At 48.0% G+C, this 18,261-nt stretch overlaps 1 protein-coding gene across 1 annotated transcript in view; it reads right to left on the reverse strand.

The window, feature by feature from the left end:
• Positions 1-240: 240 nt before the first annotated feature.
• map7d1a (MAP7 domain containing 1a) overlaps positions 241-18,261 on the reverse strand; it is a 35,659-nt gene continuing 17,638 nt past the window's right edge. The window contains exons 6-20 of the mRNA XM_056592193.1: positions 17,497-17,608; positions 16,218-16,322; positions 15,198-15,320; positions 14,515-14,654; positions 13,610-13,773; positions 12,914-13,024; positions 12,696-12,835; positions 10,468-10,732; positions 9,779-9,959; positions 7,796-7,900; positions 6,055-6,096; positions 5,558-5,618; positions 4,391-4,469; positions 3,087-3,322; positions 241-1,255 (exon numbers count right to left, since the gene is read on the reverse strand). Coding sequence (XP_056448168.1) covers positions 1,245-1,255; positions 3,087-3,322; positions 4,391-4,469; positions 5,558-5,618; positions 6,055-6,096; positions 7,796-7,900; positions 9,779-9,959; positions 10,468-10,732; positions 12,696-12,835; positions 12,914-13,024; positions 13,610-13,773; positions 14,515-14,654; positions 15,198-15,320; positions 16,218-16,322; positions 17,497-17,608 — 1,875 coding nt within the window. The 3' untranslated portion in view covers positions 241-1,244. The remainder of the gene's footprint in view (positions 1,256-3,086; positions 3,323-4,390; positions 4,470-5,557; positions 5,619-6,054; positions 6,097-7,795; positions 7,901-9,778; positions 9,960-10,467; positions 10,733-12,695; positions 12,836-12,913; positions 13,025-13,609; positions 13,774-14,514; positions 14,655-15,197; positions 15,321-16,217; positions 16,323-17,496; positions 17,609-18,261) is intronic.

The following is an 18,261-nucleotide window of genomic DNA, read 5'->3' on the forward strand; positions in this document are numbered from 1 at the left end:
TACGGACCTCTGCAACAAAATACAGACCTCTCGAACCAGTACTTTGCAGAACTCCAGATCCAACCCCTAACATAACTCTTGAATTTGCTCTTAAAATAACTCTGGATCCAACTCCTACTAGAACTCTCGAGCCAGTTCTGTACATACCTCTGGAACCAGCTGTTTACAGAACTGTGGAACCAAATCCTAGCCTGTATACTATAAGGACTGGCTTTAACCCAGTTCTAAATGCTTATAGCTCTTGCCCTTCTAAACAGATCAACAACAGCAAACAATATGTAGCAGGAACGTTGAGTCTTTAATGAGACCAAGCAGTTCCTTCTGTCCCTTTGACGCACAGTAAAATACAATTTATCCACAGATCACACGCACCTGCATTTAATGTTCACACAGCATGGACGCACACTTGAATTGAGGGTACATACAGCAGGAGGTCGTGGAAGCCAGTGACAGGAACATATACATGCTGTTTGTTTAGTCCTGATAACGATGACAGTGTGAGGGTCGTCTACAATGAGGCTGAACTTGTCCTTTTTTGCATCTCCCAAACCCACACGCTGTTCCCGGGCCTCCGAAACCCTGGCGTCTGCAGCCGTCCGCTCCCACGTACAATCCATCACGATTGGAGCATCTTGAATGTGAAAATATATATTTACATACAGTATGTATCTTCGGACCCGTTTTGAGGCCCCTGATTACGAAGCTAAGTCGTGTACAGATGAGGATGTATCCGTGGAGAATTACGAGTGCCTAAAGTAGCGTACACGCCATAACAAGATGGCCCTCAGGTTAAAGTAAACACCATAACGCACACCACAGACTCCTCCTTCGAACACATATTTTACATCATTTAAATTATTCACAAAACAAACGCACCCCCCACTGTTAAACTTTTCTCGAGAGTTAAATAACTAAAAGCGTAAAAACACAATCCCGCCTATCTCCAGTGTGTTGTGACATGTCTGCTTGCAGCGGCGGATGAAGAGTTTGGTCTGCACAGTAGAGGGTTAAAGACGGCGCCTCAGCTATCGCTAGCTTTAGCGCTAGCATCGGAGCAAACGGTGCGTTTTGTACAGCAGCAGGGCGAGGCGGCGGTGCAGCTTGTGTTCTTTAGGGCGTGCGTCTCCTCTCGCAGTCCGAGGACCGCCAGAGAGTCTCGTGTTGCCGCCTGGGCCCCCGGATGCCCCTGCGACGAGTCTCCCCGTATGGAAGGCTTCGGGGTGTCTTGAGGGCCCGGAAAACTCTCACAGCACCTCTGGGGAACACAGAACATAAAGAACTCAGAGTCACAACGTCCATGAAACCACAATACTAACCCCTATACTCTCGAGCGGCGCCTTGACTTCTAGATATCGCCACCTAGGCTACCGCGGTGTTAAGAGTCAACCTGCGCCTCACCACATATGCTGAACTTATTATGGATAAATACTGAGTTTAAATGATCGGTGAATGGCTGGATCAGTCCGGGGTAGGAGTGAAAACCCGCCAGCACTCAAGAGTGCCGGGACCTGGAGTCGTTCTACGTTGAGCTCTTAGCCTGGTGACCTTTAACCTCTGAACTGGTTGTAAAACAGGTGTTTAGGATTCCGACTCGTTAACCCGACACTAACTAACTGCAGGGGGTCTAACTGATGGCAGGAGCCGTGTGTTTGTGTGTGTGTGTGTGTGTGTGTGTGTGTGTGTGTGTGTGTGTGTGTGTGTGTGTGTGTGTGTGTGTGTGTGTGTGTGTGTGTGTGTGTGCGTGTGCGTGCGTGTGAATCGGTGAGTGTGACTGAATACGTGTGCATGAATGGTCGAATGCGTGTGCGCGTGATGCCCTTCAGAATACAGGAGATTGATGTGGAAAAGGTTAGTGAGAGATGGATGTCAACAGAAGCCTCTTGTCTTGACTGACATCAACACATGCTGGCCAGGCAAATCTAGGCAGGCCACGCTATGCTAGCCATTCTACACCAACTTTCTAGGCATCCTTGATTACATTAGAGTAGAAAGAATGGCACTAAAACACACACACACACACCCAGACGATTCTTATTTGTCTGCTAATTTGTACGATGTTCATCGTTAGGTGGATAGATTCTGGCTACCATGTAAGGCTCTCTGGAGCAGGTGTGTTATGTGGGGACTGGAGAGAGAGAGAGAGAGAGAGAGAGAGAGAGAGAGAGAGAGAGAGAGAGAGAGAGAGAGAGAGAGAGAGAGAGAGAGCAACAGGTGACAGGAGACGTGCGAGACCCTGTTTACTTTGGCTGAGATTCACCCCAGTCAGCCAGTCAGCCGGCCAGCATGTGGCCTGGGTCCCAAACCCCGGCCCCCCCGCACCCACAAAATTCAAGCTGTCACCAGGATAAAGATAACCAGCCAAGCCTCACATTACCCCCCCCCATCCCCCGCCCCCTCTCCCCCCTCCCTCCCCCCTCCCCCTCCCTCCCCCCTCCCTCCCTCCTCCAACCCTCCCACAACCAAGTGCACCTTCAGTTCTGCAGATCTAAGGATTAAAGGGGACCTATTACGCTTTTTCGACTTTTATGACCTATAAACGTTGTTATAATGATTGATAGTCATGTTTAACCATACACAAAAAACGATGTAGATTTTCGGGAAACTCTTCCTCTCATCTGGGCGCTTTCAGCCTTCTCTGTCAACGCTCCGTTTCGTCCTCCTCCGCCCCCTCGCCCCCCTCCTGCCAACCCAACTCCGTTGTGATTGGTTACCTTCCTTGAAGCGCGCGGGCGGGCAGATTTGACCAGGCATATGGGGGCGCGGCAGGAGTGCCTCTACGTAGATGATTTCCCGGAAATGTGAACAAGTCAATCGCAAACGTTGTCCCGAGTGTTTAGCGCTCTGCACAGCCACCCCAGACTGTCAGCAGGGAATACGTCGAAATGCATGTACGTCATTATTTGACACTTTAGTATGGTTAAACATGACTATCAATCATTATAACAACGTTTATGGGTCATAAAAGTCGAAAAAGCATAATAGGTCCCCTTTAAGTACAAGTCAACTACTAAACTATTCATACCTTAGTGCAGGTGAAGTTGCTAAAGGGGTAACTATCCCACCTGCTTCATTCATCACCCTCTTACCTGCCACATGTTGGGGCTTCATCGGACTAGCTTTCTTCATGAACGGCTCCTCGCTCTCGAAGGCCAGGATTGGCTCTGCGAGTGCATCACTCTGAGGCTTGTCCCGCCCTCCGTTGGTGCTATTGCCGTGATTGGTCAGTTGGATGATCTCTTCAAAGAGGGGCGGAGCCTCCTTCGCGGACAGACCGTTCTCCTGAAGGTTTGTCAGGCCGTTCACCATGTCGCCACCCGGCCCGCTGCAGAGAGACACAGCACGCTTATGATCAATAATATCAATAATCAATAACAATCAATAATCCCTAACATCTGAAACGGGCCACCAACCATTGGGCCACAGTCAGTGAGTTGTATTAATAAAGTAACGATTTTAACTTCAATATCAGTCTAACATTAAAGCGAGGCAATTGCAATAGTGATAACAAACACAATTTTCTGTTTGTTATCGTTGGACAGCTTAAAGACCCTGGTGGCGAGTGTTTCCAGGGTGAGAAGAGATCCAGAAAATTCTAGCTCACATGAAGGCTTGAATGCCTCTTAGCGGTTGCAGCATGGTAATGGTTAGTCACTGGCCTGCTAGCATTGGCAAGCTAAGATGAGAAAACATTAAATAGCACGTTTAGTCCCAGATGGGATATTAGGGTGTTCAATTCATGGTTCTGTAGCAGTTATGCTATCAGTCATGAGCAGCTAGCAGACTAAGATGCCAAGGCTCAGTTCTACTTGGACCACTTATGTCCTATATATATCACCATCTTGCATTGGTAGTGTAAAAGAAGATTAAAACTGATGCACACTTATTTCGACACCATGTCTCATGAGGCGTAGCTGTTTGTCATCGGATACGTCCAATAGAGATGGTACGGAAGACTTTGAATTCCCCATATACCCTAAATAGAGTAGGTAATGCTTGAAAGCAACCCTGATGAGCTCACTAGTGTGCTGCTAGCTGTCTAGATTAGCTTGCTAGAAGTATGCTCATGGTCAGCTATCGGTTGACCTATCTTTGGGTAGCAGTACACTGATTAACTTGCCAGCCATAGCATTAGCGGTATGTTAGCAATCCCGATAAGCTCACTAGCAGTAGCATTTTTTATATCGGTGGACTTAAAACGCCATCCGCTTGATTAGCCTGCTAGCATAGCAGTTGTCAAACATATGGGGTGATTCGCTTGCAGTAGCTTCCTGCTATCGGTCCTGTTCAGCTCGTTAGTGGTAGCTTCCTGAGCCATCAGGGGTTAGCCACTAAGTCTATCTGGTTTCAAATCGCTGGTTCGTGTTAAGGAGAAACAGGAAGGAGGTCTTACCTGTCCCGCCCATTCTGGCCATTCTCTGTCTTGTGATTGGTCGGAAGAATCTCAGATCGGGGCTGATAGTCTGCGCACGCTGTAGATACACAGATACAACACAGTTCTGTTACACACAGTTACACACAGTTACACACACACACACACACACACACACACACACACACACGCACACACGCACGGGACCACCCTAGAGATGAGTCAGGCTAAACTGAGCATGTGCGAGGCGATGGGTGGAAGAAGATGAGGAGGAGGGGGATGTGGTCTCGACTCAGTCCTGTGGTTGACATCTTCCTCCTCCTCCTCCTCCTCCTCCTCCTCCTCAAACTACTGATCCAGCATGACTGCGGTGGAGTCAGAACACACCCACCTCCTCCTTCATAGAGCAGCTCAATGACTCTTGAATACACTTCTTCTCTCCCCACTCGCACACACACACACACACACACACACACACACGCTCTCATACAGACACACACGCACGCACGCACGCACGCACGCCCATGTGCTTGTGAACGTGCACATGCCCCGTGCCCCGAGGATGTGTTTGCAGTAGCAGCTGCTGTGGATATGAGGTGAGGAACGAATCGAACGTTGTTGAAATAAAAAAAAAATGAATGGGACTCAGATGGTGTTCGAGAACATTCTGACCCAGCACACAGAAGACAGGACACAGGACACTCCACTACATGTGGTACCGCTTTGTCTGCAGGACAAATAATATGTCATTCATCCATTTAAAGTTACATTTGATCAGTTTACTATTTAGTCATTTAGCATAGGCTTTCAACTAAATTGAGTTTTAGTGGACTTTTGTCCTGATCCGTGTCATTAAAGACTAGTTAGGGGGGTTAGGGCCAACGTCTCTAGGATGACTACAGGTTAGAAAGAAAACTTGCGGGATCGCACCCACAACCGTTTTGTTGGAATGTCAAACACCAGCAGGCCTATTTATCTAGTGGCTTTGTTGGTTTCAACAGTGCTCAAGAGCCAAGCGGCTCACGTACGTGGATGTGTGGCAATAGCTGTATACGCTCAGTAGAACCGGTTAAGCCTAAGGCCACGTCTAGTCCCGTCTGGTACAGGACAGACAGACTTCCCAGCAGCCCTAGGGGCATGCAGAGCCCGACCAGAGGAAGATGTTCCTCAGAGGGGTATGTTTCTCACCTTTGTTGCTGTCCACTGGTTTCATCTGGTCGTCTGGCTTCATTAAGGGCTTGCTCTCCTTCTGAGGAAATATGACACAACTATGGTAAGTCTTACAGGACATTTTTAAGACAAAACCGAACCATAGTTAGTCTTAAAATACATTTAAACAGTAAAAGGACTGAACTACAGTTCTTCCTGTTGGACATTTAAAAAACAAACAGAACCTAGGTCAACCTTCCATTTAATCCAGCCAGATCTGCGGTCACCGGTTAAAAACAAAACCGATGTCAACTTTGTTATATGAAAATGTGGTGCAATTAAAAATATTTCTTGAAGGCTTAAATGGTTTTCTTAAGAATGGTAATCTAATAATGTGAGGATCCTGATGGTTTTCCTTCTGAAAATATATATATTTAGGAACAATGTGGTGGGACCGTGAGAGAGAGAGAGAGAGAGAGAGAGAGAGAGAGAGAGAGAGAGGGACATAGCGATGGACAGACGGAGAGAGTGTTTACCGGGTCAGTCTTGCGTGTTCTCTTCATGATCTCCTCCAGACGCTAACAGAAGAAAACAAAAAGCGAAAGATATAATGTGAATCAGCAAACCGGCAGGCAGCCCTCAGTTAACCCTAAGGCACAGGCCTCACGAGACCAGACCTGTGTGCTGTGTTTCAAGCTACCGTCCTCTTTTAAAGGCCCGGTTGTTTAAAGTAACCACAGCAGACTTACAAGGACTTCATGAAACATCTAATATCAGGGAAAGACCAGATATAAAATATCACTTTAAGACCATATATAGTAGGCCTCCTCTTCTACCACAGGATTATGCTAAATGCTAAAGGTCTTGGCATGACTTTTGGCACGACTGTTTCCGATTAGAGAGAGTGACTCATCCTTCGGCCTGAGGCAGGATTCTCCGCCTGGCATCGCTGGAACCCCCCGGTCTCACGCTAACAAACAGCTCCTTGTTTCTCTTGTGAGTTTGTAAATAAAGGTTTGATGATGATGATGATGATGCAGAGTCCAACAGCTGTTATTTGTACCTTTTATTTTATTTACTTTGTGTGTTTTTTTGTTTAATGATAGATTAAACAAAAAAGAGTCCACATTACGACACTGTATGACAGTGTGTGCTAGTTGTTCCTGTATTGATCAGTGTTTTACAGCCAAAGCTGTTATTAATTCCCCGCTTGGCTCTGTTTTAGGTAGCAGGCGTAGCATCCAGCATCATTTAGCATGTGTGGACCATTGGGGGGCGAGGAAAGAAAGAAAGAAAGAAAGAAAGAAAGAAAGAAAGAAAGAAAGAAAGAAAGAAAGAAAGAAAGAAAGAAAGAAAGAAAGAAAGAAAGAAAGAAAGAAAGAAAGAGAGAAAGAAAGAAAGAAAGAAAGAAAGAAAGAAAGAAAGAGAGAAAGAAAGAAAGAAAGAAAGAAAGAAAGAAAGAAAGAAAGAAAGAAAGAAAGAAAGAAAGAAAGAAAGAAAGAAAGAAAGAAAGAAAGAAAGAAAGAAAGAAAGAAAGAAAGAGAGAAAGAAAGAGAGAGCGAGAGAGAGATTTTTATTGCTTCTGTTTTTTTAATGCTGTTGCTTTGGACATATTGTTGAAGTAACTTTCATGCCAAACAATTATTGTTTATTTGAAATTGATAGTGAGAGAGTTGGGACTGAGAGGAAAAACCGAGAGGAGGGGAAGGGGAGGGCTTGTAAGCCAGTATGTGGGAAACGCCAGATTAATAAAAATAACATAGTGTGCGTGTTTAAGGACGCAACGCTGCAGTCTCTTGTTGGTCCTGACTCCAGCTGCCCCTCGTAAAGACAGAGAGATGAGGGGTTTATTGGGCCGAAGATTCACACCATCAAAGAACACCCTGTTATGGTGGACCACAGGTTTACAGTTGTCTTTAGGCGTTGAGGTTGTGTTGTCAGGGTTTGCTGTAGTTCTATTGAGGTTGTGTTGTCAGGGTTTGCTGTAGTTGTATTGAGGTTGTGTTGTCAGGGTTTGCTGTAGTTGTATTGAGGTTGTGTTGTCAGGGTTTGCTGTAGTTGTATTGAGGTTGTGTTGTCAGGGTTTGCTGTAGTTGTATTGAGGTTGTGTTGCAGTGTCCAGGTTGTGTAGTGTTCAGGTTGTGTTGTAGTGTACGGGCTGTGTAGTATTGAGGTTGTGTTGTAGTGTTCAGGTTGTGTTGTAGTGTCAAGGTTGTGCAGCATTGAGGTTGCGTTGGAGAGTACAGGTTGTGTAGTAAAGATGAGGAAGGCTCCTACCTTCTTCCGCTCCAGTCTTTCCTGCTCCTCCTTCTGGAAGTGTTTCTCCCGCTCCAGGCGCTGCTTCTCCGCCTCATCCCTAGCCTTTGCCTCCACCTCCTCCTTCTACACAAACACACACACACACAAACACACACACACACCATTATCATGGAGAAACTGAAGTAACAAGACCTCTTATCGAGGGAGTGGCTGTTCTGCAATTATTGTTTACTCTATCCAAAGTGTTTCTTCTCAGGCTATATTTAAACGTGTATTTTCAGCATTTACGGGCCACGCGCTGAAAGTCTTGTTATAATGCCAACCCACATTCAAACACAAGCTGCAATTCCCTCTCTGTCCAGCAGATGGGGTCCAAATTCAGCTACGCGAACAACTACCAGTTACACAGATGATGATGAGGCCGTCTGCTGTCGTGATACTGCGACTGGTCTCATCCCGTGCCTTGTCTCACTGGGTTGTGCCTAGTTTATAGTTCTTCATGGAAAGTAAACAGGTACGGTTGTTTTTCAACTCCCGCTATGCTTGGTTTGCCTTTGCAGTTGAGGTTTGTCTTAGCTTTGTTTACCTTTACAGGTCAGCTAGGTTTATCCGTGCAGGAGGGGTATGTGGAAGTGTGTTTACCTATAGAAGTAAGCTAGGGGTACCTGTTCAGTTGAGGTGTGTTTAAGGTCTGTTTACCTATAGGTGAGGTGTGTGTAAACCCTATTTACCTTGGCCCCTTTCCCGCATGCAGTTTTTCCCTGCAAAGGTCTTGATGATTTCCTGTACGGGGTCATGTGAGAAGGAACAGGGATTTTCCTGGAAATCTGCACAAGCAATTTTGCCTGCTCATGACGTAGTGACATTTCCGGATCACTGCCTTTACAGCTGTGTTGTGAATGAAAGCAGTCACATGGCACACAAAGGGTTACGTCATCTGACGTTAGACTCTTTCACATAGAGCGTGCCAACCAATCACAAGACTCCACTGAGGACGTGTATGAAATCAGCAAATGTTTATTTTAACACACCACTGCTTATGGCGCTATCCGAACGTATTATCATTATTACATCATTATTATTAGTACAGCTTCTCATTTGCAAACAAAACCCTTTTTTTTTCTGTACAGGTTCCAAAATAAGAGAGCTACTCTGAGTTTGTGAGGTTTGAGGCCGCTGGCCCCACTGAGCGTAGAGTCAGCGAGTCGATCTCAACACGGAGACGGATCTGAATCCACGACTGTTTATCTTAATGAGCCAGTGCTTTTGAGTAATCCGATAACAATATCAACACAGCTCATTTTGTTTGCAAAGAAGCCCTTTTGTTCAATAATTTCTAGAAACAAGAAATAAGGGAGCTTGTCTCAGTGTTGCATCACCGCCATCTACTGGTCTCCTGGTCCATATTACAGCATTGTTATATCATTCTAACCCTAGAATCGTCCTGAACATAGCTGCATGCGTGAATAGTATTACTCAGTAACGGTGCCTTCAATGTTATCCCAGTCATTTAGTGTGAAAGGGGTTCTTCTCCAGTTAAGTCAGTAAGCTCTTTTGGTAAGCTTGGTTTACCTGTGCAGGTGAGGTATGAGTAAGGTGTCTTAACCTATACAGGTAAGCAGAGTTTACCTGTCCATGTGAGCTGTGTAAGGTGTGTTTACCTGTCCAGGTCAGCTGCGTGTAAGGTGTGTTTACCTGTCCAGGTGAGCTGTGAGTAAGGTGCGTTTACCTGTCCAGGTGAGCTGTGTGTAAGGTGTGTCTACCTGTCCAGGTGAGCTGTGTGTAAGGTGTGTTTACCTGTCCAGGTGAGCTGTGTGTAAGGTGTGTCTACCTGTCCAGGTGAGCTGTGTGTAAGGTGTGTTTACCTGTCCAGGTGAGCTGTGTGTAAGGTGTGTTTACCTGTCCAGGTGAGCTGTGTGTGAGGTGTGTTTACCTGTCCAGGTGAGCTGTGTGTGAGGTGTGTTTACCTGTCCAGGTGAGCTGTGTGTAAGGTGTGTTTACCTGTCTAAGAAGGAGCTCCTGCTCCTCCTGCTCCACCTTCGCTCTCTCCTGGGCCTCCTGCTCATCCTGCAGCCGCTGCGTCTCCTCCCTCCTTCCCTGCTCCTCGGCCTCTACCCTGGCCTCCTCCTCACGCCTCCTCCTCTCCTCCTCCTCCCTGACGAGTCTCTCCTCATTCAGCACCCTGGCAGGGGGAGGAGATGGAGCAGTGTCAGGACAGATACGTGTAATATCCACGTTAAGTCAATGTCAGTTCCATCATGCAACCATTCTTATGTCCATCAAATAAAAGTTTGGACTCAAACTATTATTTATTGAATTGACCAGAAAGTGGAAATAAAGACACTAATTGTAGTTTGTGTGTGCATGTGTTGTGTGTGTGTGTGTGTGTGTGTGTGTCTGTGCACGCGCGCATGTTTGTGTGTGTGTGTGTGTGTGAAGCACCCGCCTGTGTGTCTGTGTGTTAGCACACGTGCATGTGTGTATATACGTGTGCGTGTGTGTGTATGTGTGGCATCCGCATGTGTGTCTGTGTGTAGCACCCGCGTGTGTGTCTGTGTGTAGCACCCGCGTGTGTGTCTGTGTGTAGCACCCGCGTGTGTGTCTTATGTGTTGCACGTGTGCATGTTGGTAGCCTGTGTGTGCGTGTGTGTGCATGTGTGTATTGCTCAGTGTGTGTGTTGAGGTCTGACCTGTCACTCTCCGCCTGCTCCCGGCGCTCCTCCTCCTCCCTCTCCCTCCGCTCCCGGGCCTGACGCCGTCGCTCCGTCAGCAGACGCCCCGCCTCCTCGCGGTCCGTGGTCCCCCCGGTCGACCTACCGGCCGGTGACGTCGCCGCGTCGCCCCCGGGCGACCTCGCGGCTGATTGGCTGTGCAGGGCGGCCGGGCTGGGGATGGGAGCACTAGATTGGGCCGTGGGGGCGTGGCTAACCGTAAGGGTGGGAACGACGGGGGAGCCTGTTTACAAAGACAGGAACACAGTTTTAGTCACGCAGGGAGGAGGGAAAGACAGTGATGGGAGACAGAGAGAGAGACACAGACAGAGGGAGAGAGAGAGAGAGAGAGACAGAGAGAGAGAGAGAGAGAGAGAGAGAGAGAGAGAGAGAGAGAGAGAGAGAGAGAGAGAGAGAGAGAGAGAGAGAGAGAGAGAGAGAGAGAGAGAGAGAGAGACACAGACAGAGGGAGAGAGAGAGACTAATAGAGACAGAGAGAGAGACACAGACAGAGGGAGAGAGAGAGAGAGTAATGGAGACAGAGAGAGACACAGACAGAGGGAGAGAGAGAGAGACACAGACAGAGGGAGAGAGAGAGACTAATAGAGACAGAGAGAGAGACACAGACAGAGGGAGAGAGAGAGAGAGTAATGGAGACAGAGAGAGACACAGACAGAGGGAGAGAGAGAGAGACACAGACAGAGGGAGAGAGAGAGAGAGTAATGGAGACAGAGAGAGACACAGACAGAGGGAGAGAGAGAGAGACACAGACAGAGGGAGAGAGAGAGTAAAAGAGACAGAGAGAGACACTGACAGAGGGAGAGAGAGAGAGTAATAGAGACAGAGAGAGAGACACAGACAGAGGGAGAGAGAGAGAGTAATAGAGTCAGAGAGAGAGACACAGACAGAGGGAGAGAGAGAGAGTAATAGAGACAGAGAGAGACACAGACAGAGGGAGAGAGATGAGAGTGAGAAAGACAAACAGAGAGAGAGATGGGGTGAGAAAGACAGAGACAGAGGGAAAGACAGAGACAGAGAGAGTGAGAGTGAGACAGAGCGAGAGACGTAGACAGAGAGTGAGAGAGTGAGTGAGACAGAGGGAGAGACGTAGACAGAGAGTGAGAGAGTGAGACAGAGGGAGAGACGTAGACAGAGAGTGAGAGTGAGACAGAGGGAGAGATGTAGACAGAGAGTGAGAGTGAGAGTGAGACAGAGGGAGGGACGTACACAGAGAGTGAGACAGAGGGAGGGACGTAGACAGAGAGTGAGAGAGTGAGACAGAGGGAGAGACGTACACATGCCGCTTTCACACCAAAAAGAACCGAGAGCCAGTTCCGGGCTGGTGCTAGGGCCAGTTCCAAACTGGTTCCAGCCTTACCCCAGTTAAGAACCGGTTGGTTTCACACCGGCCAGAGCCAGCCATAGAGCCGGCGTGAGCAACGTCATGACGTCACTACAAACGTCTCCGCTAGTGAGCTTGGACAGAAGCATACGGCCGACATCTTTCTTTATTCTGGGTGGAAATAGTAACATAGTTACGCCATTAAATGCGTTTATGGAAACATTTTTAGCGAGAAATGTGCATTTTACTTTCATAATGTTCGCTCGGTGAATGTGAAGGATGTTTGGTTTGATAGTTATGACGAAGAGGGAACGCTCCGTTCACTTGCATGGACACGGACTCATCTAGCTGCGTTGGCGCGTTGACGCGTTGAACCACCACTACAATGATCAAGCGTCAGGTTAGGCGCGCAGAAGAACCCTCGCGCCAGTTTCAAACACAACAACAACAATTTCGTCTTCGATTCAATCCGTGTATGGTTCGTTCTTTGAATATTCCGATTTAAAACAAAATCAGAAAAAACAAAAAAGAACCATACACGGATTCACGTCCATTGTTTACTTCGGTGTTTTAAAAAATGCCGGTCTTCGTTGGTCTTCCTGTTTATGAAGGTTCGGATAACTCCGCCCCCTGCCCCCGGCGTAAAAGCGGTTCTAGTTCTAGCCCAGCTCTAAAGTGGGGCCAGAGTTGAACCGGTTTTTAGGGGCCGGAGCCGGTTCTTTGGCGGTGTGAAACCAAAGCCCTGGCCCTAGCTCCGAACTGGCCCGGAACCGGCCCCGATTTTGCGGCGGTGTGAAAGGGGCAACAGAGAGTGAGAGTGAGACAGAGGGAGAGACGTAGACAGGGAGTGAGAGCGTCCACTCACCCCTCCTGGGTTCGGGGGTGTTGGGCCGTCGGTCCCGGGTCCGCCCCAGGGGCGCTGGGGAGGGGGAGGAGGCGCGGTGCTCGATGCGCACGGGGGTCATGGCCCGTCGGGGGCGGTGCTTGGGGGTGGAGGGGCTGGCCCTGCCGGGGGTGGAGGCTCGGCCGGGAGGGGTCCGGCCGGCGCCGGCCCGCCCGGGGCTGGGCCGGGGGGAGGAGGGCCTGGGGGAGGAGGGCCGGGGGGAGGAGGTCCTGGCGGACGCGGGGGAGGAGGGTCTGCCCTTGGGGGTACCGGCAGGGGAGTCTGGGCGTTGTCGCGACAACGGACTGGGGCTGAGAAAAACAACAACACATGTCGCTTTACTCACGGCTGGATAAAGAGAAGAACATTTATACCGACATTGATAAAAGAAGATTCATGGTCTTTCAGGGGTGTGCACTCGGTATCTTGTACTCGGGTTGGGTTACGTTTATGGATCGTAGCCAATGGGCACTAATTTGGCTTAAGTTTTGGCCGATTGAGGCCGGATATGGATGGAATCACAACGCACCATTATAAGCACAACTGCGGAACGTGCCTTTTTAGCCCGGCACATGGTCGGTTATGCAACAAGTTAAAAGGCAATGACATCATTGCTCCGGGGGAAGATGACCGCACAGCTAACAAACAATCACAACCATATGACCTCATCTCTCAGAGAGCTTTACGGCACTCTGAGGGCAAGAGCGAAGACGTCCGTGAGAGAGAGACACGGAGAGACAGGAACAAAGAACAAGAGAGATCCATCAACGGGAGAGTGGCCATGTTGAGACATTCAGTCACTTAGTTGTCCTATGTCTTAGCCCTTGGGGGGCTATGGGGGGGTCGGTAAGTGGGTGAGAGAGTGAGTGTGAGAGTGAGACAGAGACTTGGTCTACCTGGGGTCTGGTCTGATCCGCATGCTGGGCATAGATTGTCTCTTCTTCACCACCTTCTCTCTGGCCAGAGAGCTCTTCTCTTTCTCGTTCTCTCGCTCCTTGTCTCTCTTCTCCTTCTCGTTCTCTCGCTCCTTGTCTCTCTTCTCCTTCTTGTTTTTGTCCATCTGGCAGAGGAGAAGCAAGCCCACAGCCTTCATCAGACAAAGATCGTTCAGAGGGATCTCATTCAGACCTCGGCGTTCATTCAGAGGGAGTTTCTGTGAATATTGCTCTGTTCAGTGTACAAAACATTGAATAAAAAACATATAAGTGACACTAAATGACGATGCGGCAGTACAAACTATAGAACGTTCTCCTTTCCTACCACTATCCTATCGTGTCGCCTTTCTTTTGAAAAAATGCATATTAAAATGCAAACATTACACCAACCGTGTTTACAGTTCTATCATGAAAAAAATCATAATCATGATTATTTTGGCCAATAGTGAAATCATGATTATTCAAAAGATTATGTTTGAGTTTAGAAACATGATTAATTTATTGGGAATTTCTCCCCAAAAAAACACTTTATAACCGAGTACTATGAAATGTCCCCTTAATAAAAGACACAAAATGTTCAAACAGAAATGAATGTACAAATATGTATCCAGCTGCTAAAAAATATATATCTTCAACTCAGTTATATCAGTTTGGAGATCGCATTTTGATCGTCAAAATCATGATAAAAATTCAATTAATTGCACAGCCCTAAATTCTATTAATATATTCATCCTTTCGGCTTGAAATTATAGATTCTTCGTCTGTTTTGTTTTTCTGACACCCGCACCAAAGACGAGCCCCTGGTCCATTCCTACATTATCCGTGCGGAACGTGAGTGAGCGTGTTGCCCGGGCAGCGCAGCGTACCGGCGTGGAGCTGTGTCTCCGCGCGGCGATGTCCGGTGAGCTGGCCGTCACGCCCCAGCGCTGGGAGCACCGGTGGAGCTGTCGGTGGAAGCAGGGCGCTAGCGGGCTGGCCGACGCCGAGCGCGGGCACAGAGGGGATTCTGGGTAAGGATGGAGACGGACGACAGAGTCGGTCAAGCGTCGTAGCGTAGTTGCGGGAGTATAAGGCCCAATCCCATTTCTACCCCTTACCCCTTCAAAACAAGGGGGAGGGGTAAGGGGAAGGGGTAAGGCCCAATCCCATTTCTACCCCTTACCCCTTCAAAACAAGGGGGGAGGGGGAAGGGAAGGGGTAAGGGGTAGGAATGGGATTGGGCCGTAGTTGTAAGAATTTGTAACTAGCAGAAGTATTCGTTGTTAGTAGCTGTAAGTTGTGGTTGGGGTAGACATAGCAGTAGTGATGGTGGTAGCAGTGATTATAGTTCGTAATTGTAGTAGTTTAGTGGGGTTAGTATTAATAGTTCAAGTCGAACGTGTTAGTAGACTGAAAGTAGTATTTATTCTTCAAGCCATCCAAATTTGTAGTTCTCCAAAATAAAGCTTTGAGTCAGTATTTCTTCTTCACGTCGTCCTTGTTTGAAGTTTCCCAAAATAAACCCTGAAGTTAGTTTAATTTATTCTTCCGCGTCGGTCAGGTGACTCACGCGAGTCCTTCCCATTGGCCAGGACGCTGGCGGCACTGCGACTGCGGGCCAGGAAGGCCAGGGTGGGGGTCATCAGCCGGTCCACCACGCTGCTCTCCCAGGGACTCAGCGCCAGACTACGGTCTGCAGCAGAGGACAAACAACCTCACGTTAGAACGGCCGACTGTCGGTATCCATAGCTTCTGTTCGTAGAATACCACTGACCGGGTATCAGCTTTAAAGAGCGTCTGATCCCTGTTTATCGTTGTTTATCGTTGATAAAAACACCAGATTGAAATGATCCAATCATCACATTGATTCTGATTGTTTAGAAGACACCGGAAGTAAAAACCAGAGGATAATAAAGAAGAGGGGAGAAGAATATGTCTCTGGCCAGACGATAGATGCTTCTAACACTTGACCAGAGAGATTCAGTCCAACATGGCATGACAGTTGTGTAGTTTTCTTTCTATGTTTGGTTGTGGTAGACCATCAAAACATGACTTAATTACATGAACATTCAGCTTTCAACAGTATCTAAACACTCTGTATCTGTCATGCAAGGAACAGTTGTGTGGGTGGAATGGAAATGAAATCAGGGGCCCACTCCAGTGGCAAATCCAGAGCAGGGATGAAATGTCAAACACCAAAACACCAAAACGACACAAATAACAATAATAAACCATAAGACAGAACATTGAAATCATGATACCAGTTTGAGGTGGCCACAAAAAAAAGTTACATAAAATTCCCCACACCAACAACAGAAACCCAGAAAACCAAATTGGGGGACGGATGGTAGGTTTGGAGAAGGATCAAAAAAATCATACAGGGAGGCGGATTGGCTGATCAGACATCAGGCAGGATCGTGATTGGGTGATCAAGGAGCGGGTAGGAACATCCAGGGGAGCGAATCAACGCAACGGAACTGAAGCAACAAATCACAGGAAGCGATGGAGGCGCGGGCGGGTGATTGGTCGACAGGGAGAGGTGCCGGCAGTTGATTTGGCTGACATGGGGTCTCCTCAGAGACGGTCTTACTTCTGTTGGGGGAGGTCCAGAGGGTGGCGGAGCTCTTGGACAGACGCTTGGTGAGGACAGAGTCCGCGTGATTGGTCAGGTTGACGGTCGACACCGAGCACCCGCCTGGGGGAACCGAGAGAGCGCCGCACACACGGGGTCACACCGGGACACTTCCTGCAGTGTCACGGTTAAACCCTTCCCCCTCCCCCCCCCTGCATACACTGACCCTGATGATGAATGAACTCACACACTGGGATGGTACACAATACACTTACAGGGTTTATATAAGCACACTCAAACACACGCGCACACACACAGCTTGTCTTTTAACCGCCAGGGTACCCGTGGGAACTCAAACGTGTTTTTTTATTTTGTAAACTCAAAGGAAAGCCAGTCCCTTTGAAAAACCAATACCATTCCACATCATTTATTACAAACATACAGGGAGAAACATTGAAAGAGATTTATAACTGACTGTATTATAGTACAATAATAATACTGTATCAATAATTTAAGAAGCATAAAAGCCACTGCTTGCTTCACCGGCCCCTCCCGGATGTTCAAGGCCTTTAAAAGTTGTAATAAATAGTAAAATGTTGAATGTCAGAGCCAGGAACATTGATGGTCTCTGAAAGAGCTACTTTCATTCCTGGATCCGCTAAGCTCTATCGGCCCTCTATCAAGTGCAAGTTCCTGGCTCTCGTGCAAACTCACGTTACAAGTGGTCCCTATAGTGGTATAACAAGTAGAAGTGTCCACCCAAACGTCTGGTTGATAGATCAGCCTTCCTTCCAGCTGCTACAGCAAACACAAACATGTCTCCAATACAAAAATGTCGCCAATTGTAAAAGAATATCCTTAGAAATTCATTTCCAAGAGCGGTGTAATCAAATAGAAATCCCTGCTTCTAGAGGGGTGTTACAGCGAAGGTATTAAATACAAAAAAACACAGATTAATCATTTTAAAAAGGCAGCTACCTGCAACTCTGAAAACCGGCGTGTGAGAGCGGAAGTGCAACCGTCTGCACTGATGTTACGCAACGCGTGTGTGTGACGTGTATCTATTAAGAATGACAGGGCATGTATCACGTATGACCCTACGGCTACGCATGACATACTTATGTAAGCCGCACACACGACTTCATCCCATTGTGTTCACAACGCCGAGGTATCATGCATGCGTGACACACCCATGTGAAGTCTCTATGACATTAGCACGACGGCTGATCTGCGTGACCCGTCTATGCTGTGGCTGTAGGGTACGTATACTCTACAGTGTGCTGTGGGTTCCACTCACTGTCCTTGTGGCCGGGGTTCTGGCCCAGTCCTCCGGCCCACGACCACCTCTGCTGCCGGATCTCAGCCCAGCTCTTCTTCACCGAGCGCTGGACGGCTGCCTCGTAGCGCTCCTGCAGCGACAGAGCGTGTACCGTGTAGCGTGTTATAGTGCCGTCGTTTAAAAACCACCCACAGCCATCTTACAAGAAAGGCTCCTGCGTTATGACATCATCACATCAAATGTCTCAGCCTGAGGTCACAGAAACGACCGCTAAGACGTTGCGATGACATCAGTAACTTTTGAACCCTGGGTCTGTGCTAAGAAGTCCCAGTCTGTGTTCTGACAGCACTGTACCTAGTTATGACACGCCACCAGTACCTAGCTTTACATCGCGGTGCACAACTGTGACATCACCACACCTCGTTATGACATCACGGGTACCCAGTTATGTCGTCGCAGTACAAAAGCTCGGACATCACTACACCGCGTTATGACGTCGTAGTACCTGGTTATCACATCGCTATTCCCTAGTTATGATGTTGCAGACAGTACACGGCTACGACACCGCAGTACCTGGCTATGTCATCGCAGCACCTTAGTATGAAGTCGCAGTACATAGCTACGACTTGGCAATACCTGGTTAAGACACCACAGTACCTAGTTAGGACGCCACAGTACCTAGCTATGACTTGGCAGTACCTGGTTATGATACCACAGTACCTAGTTAGGATGCCACAGTACCTAGTTAGGATGCCACAGTACATAGCTATGACTTGGCAGTAC

Source organism: Gadus chalcogrammus, chromosome 6, assembly GCF_026213295.1.
Source record: "Gadus chalcogrammus isolate NIFS_2021 chromosome 6, NIFS_Gcha_1.0, whole genome shotgun sequence".
Taxonomy (NCBI): Eukaryota; Metazoa; Chordata; class Actinopteri; order Gadiformes; family Gadidae; genus Gadus; species Gadus chalcogrammus.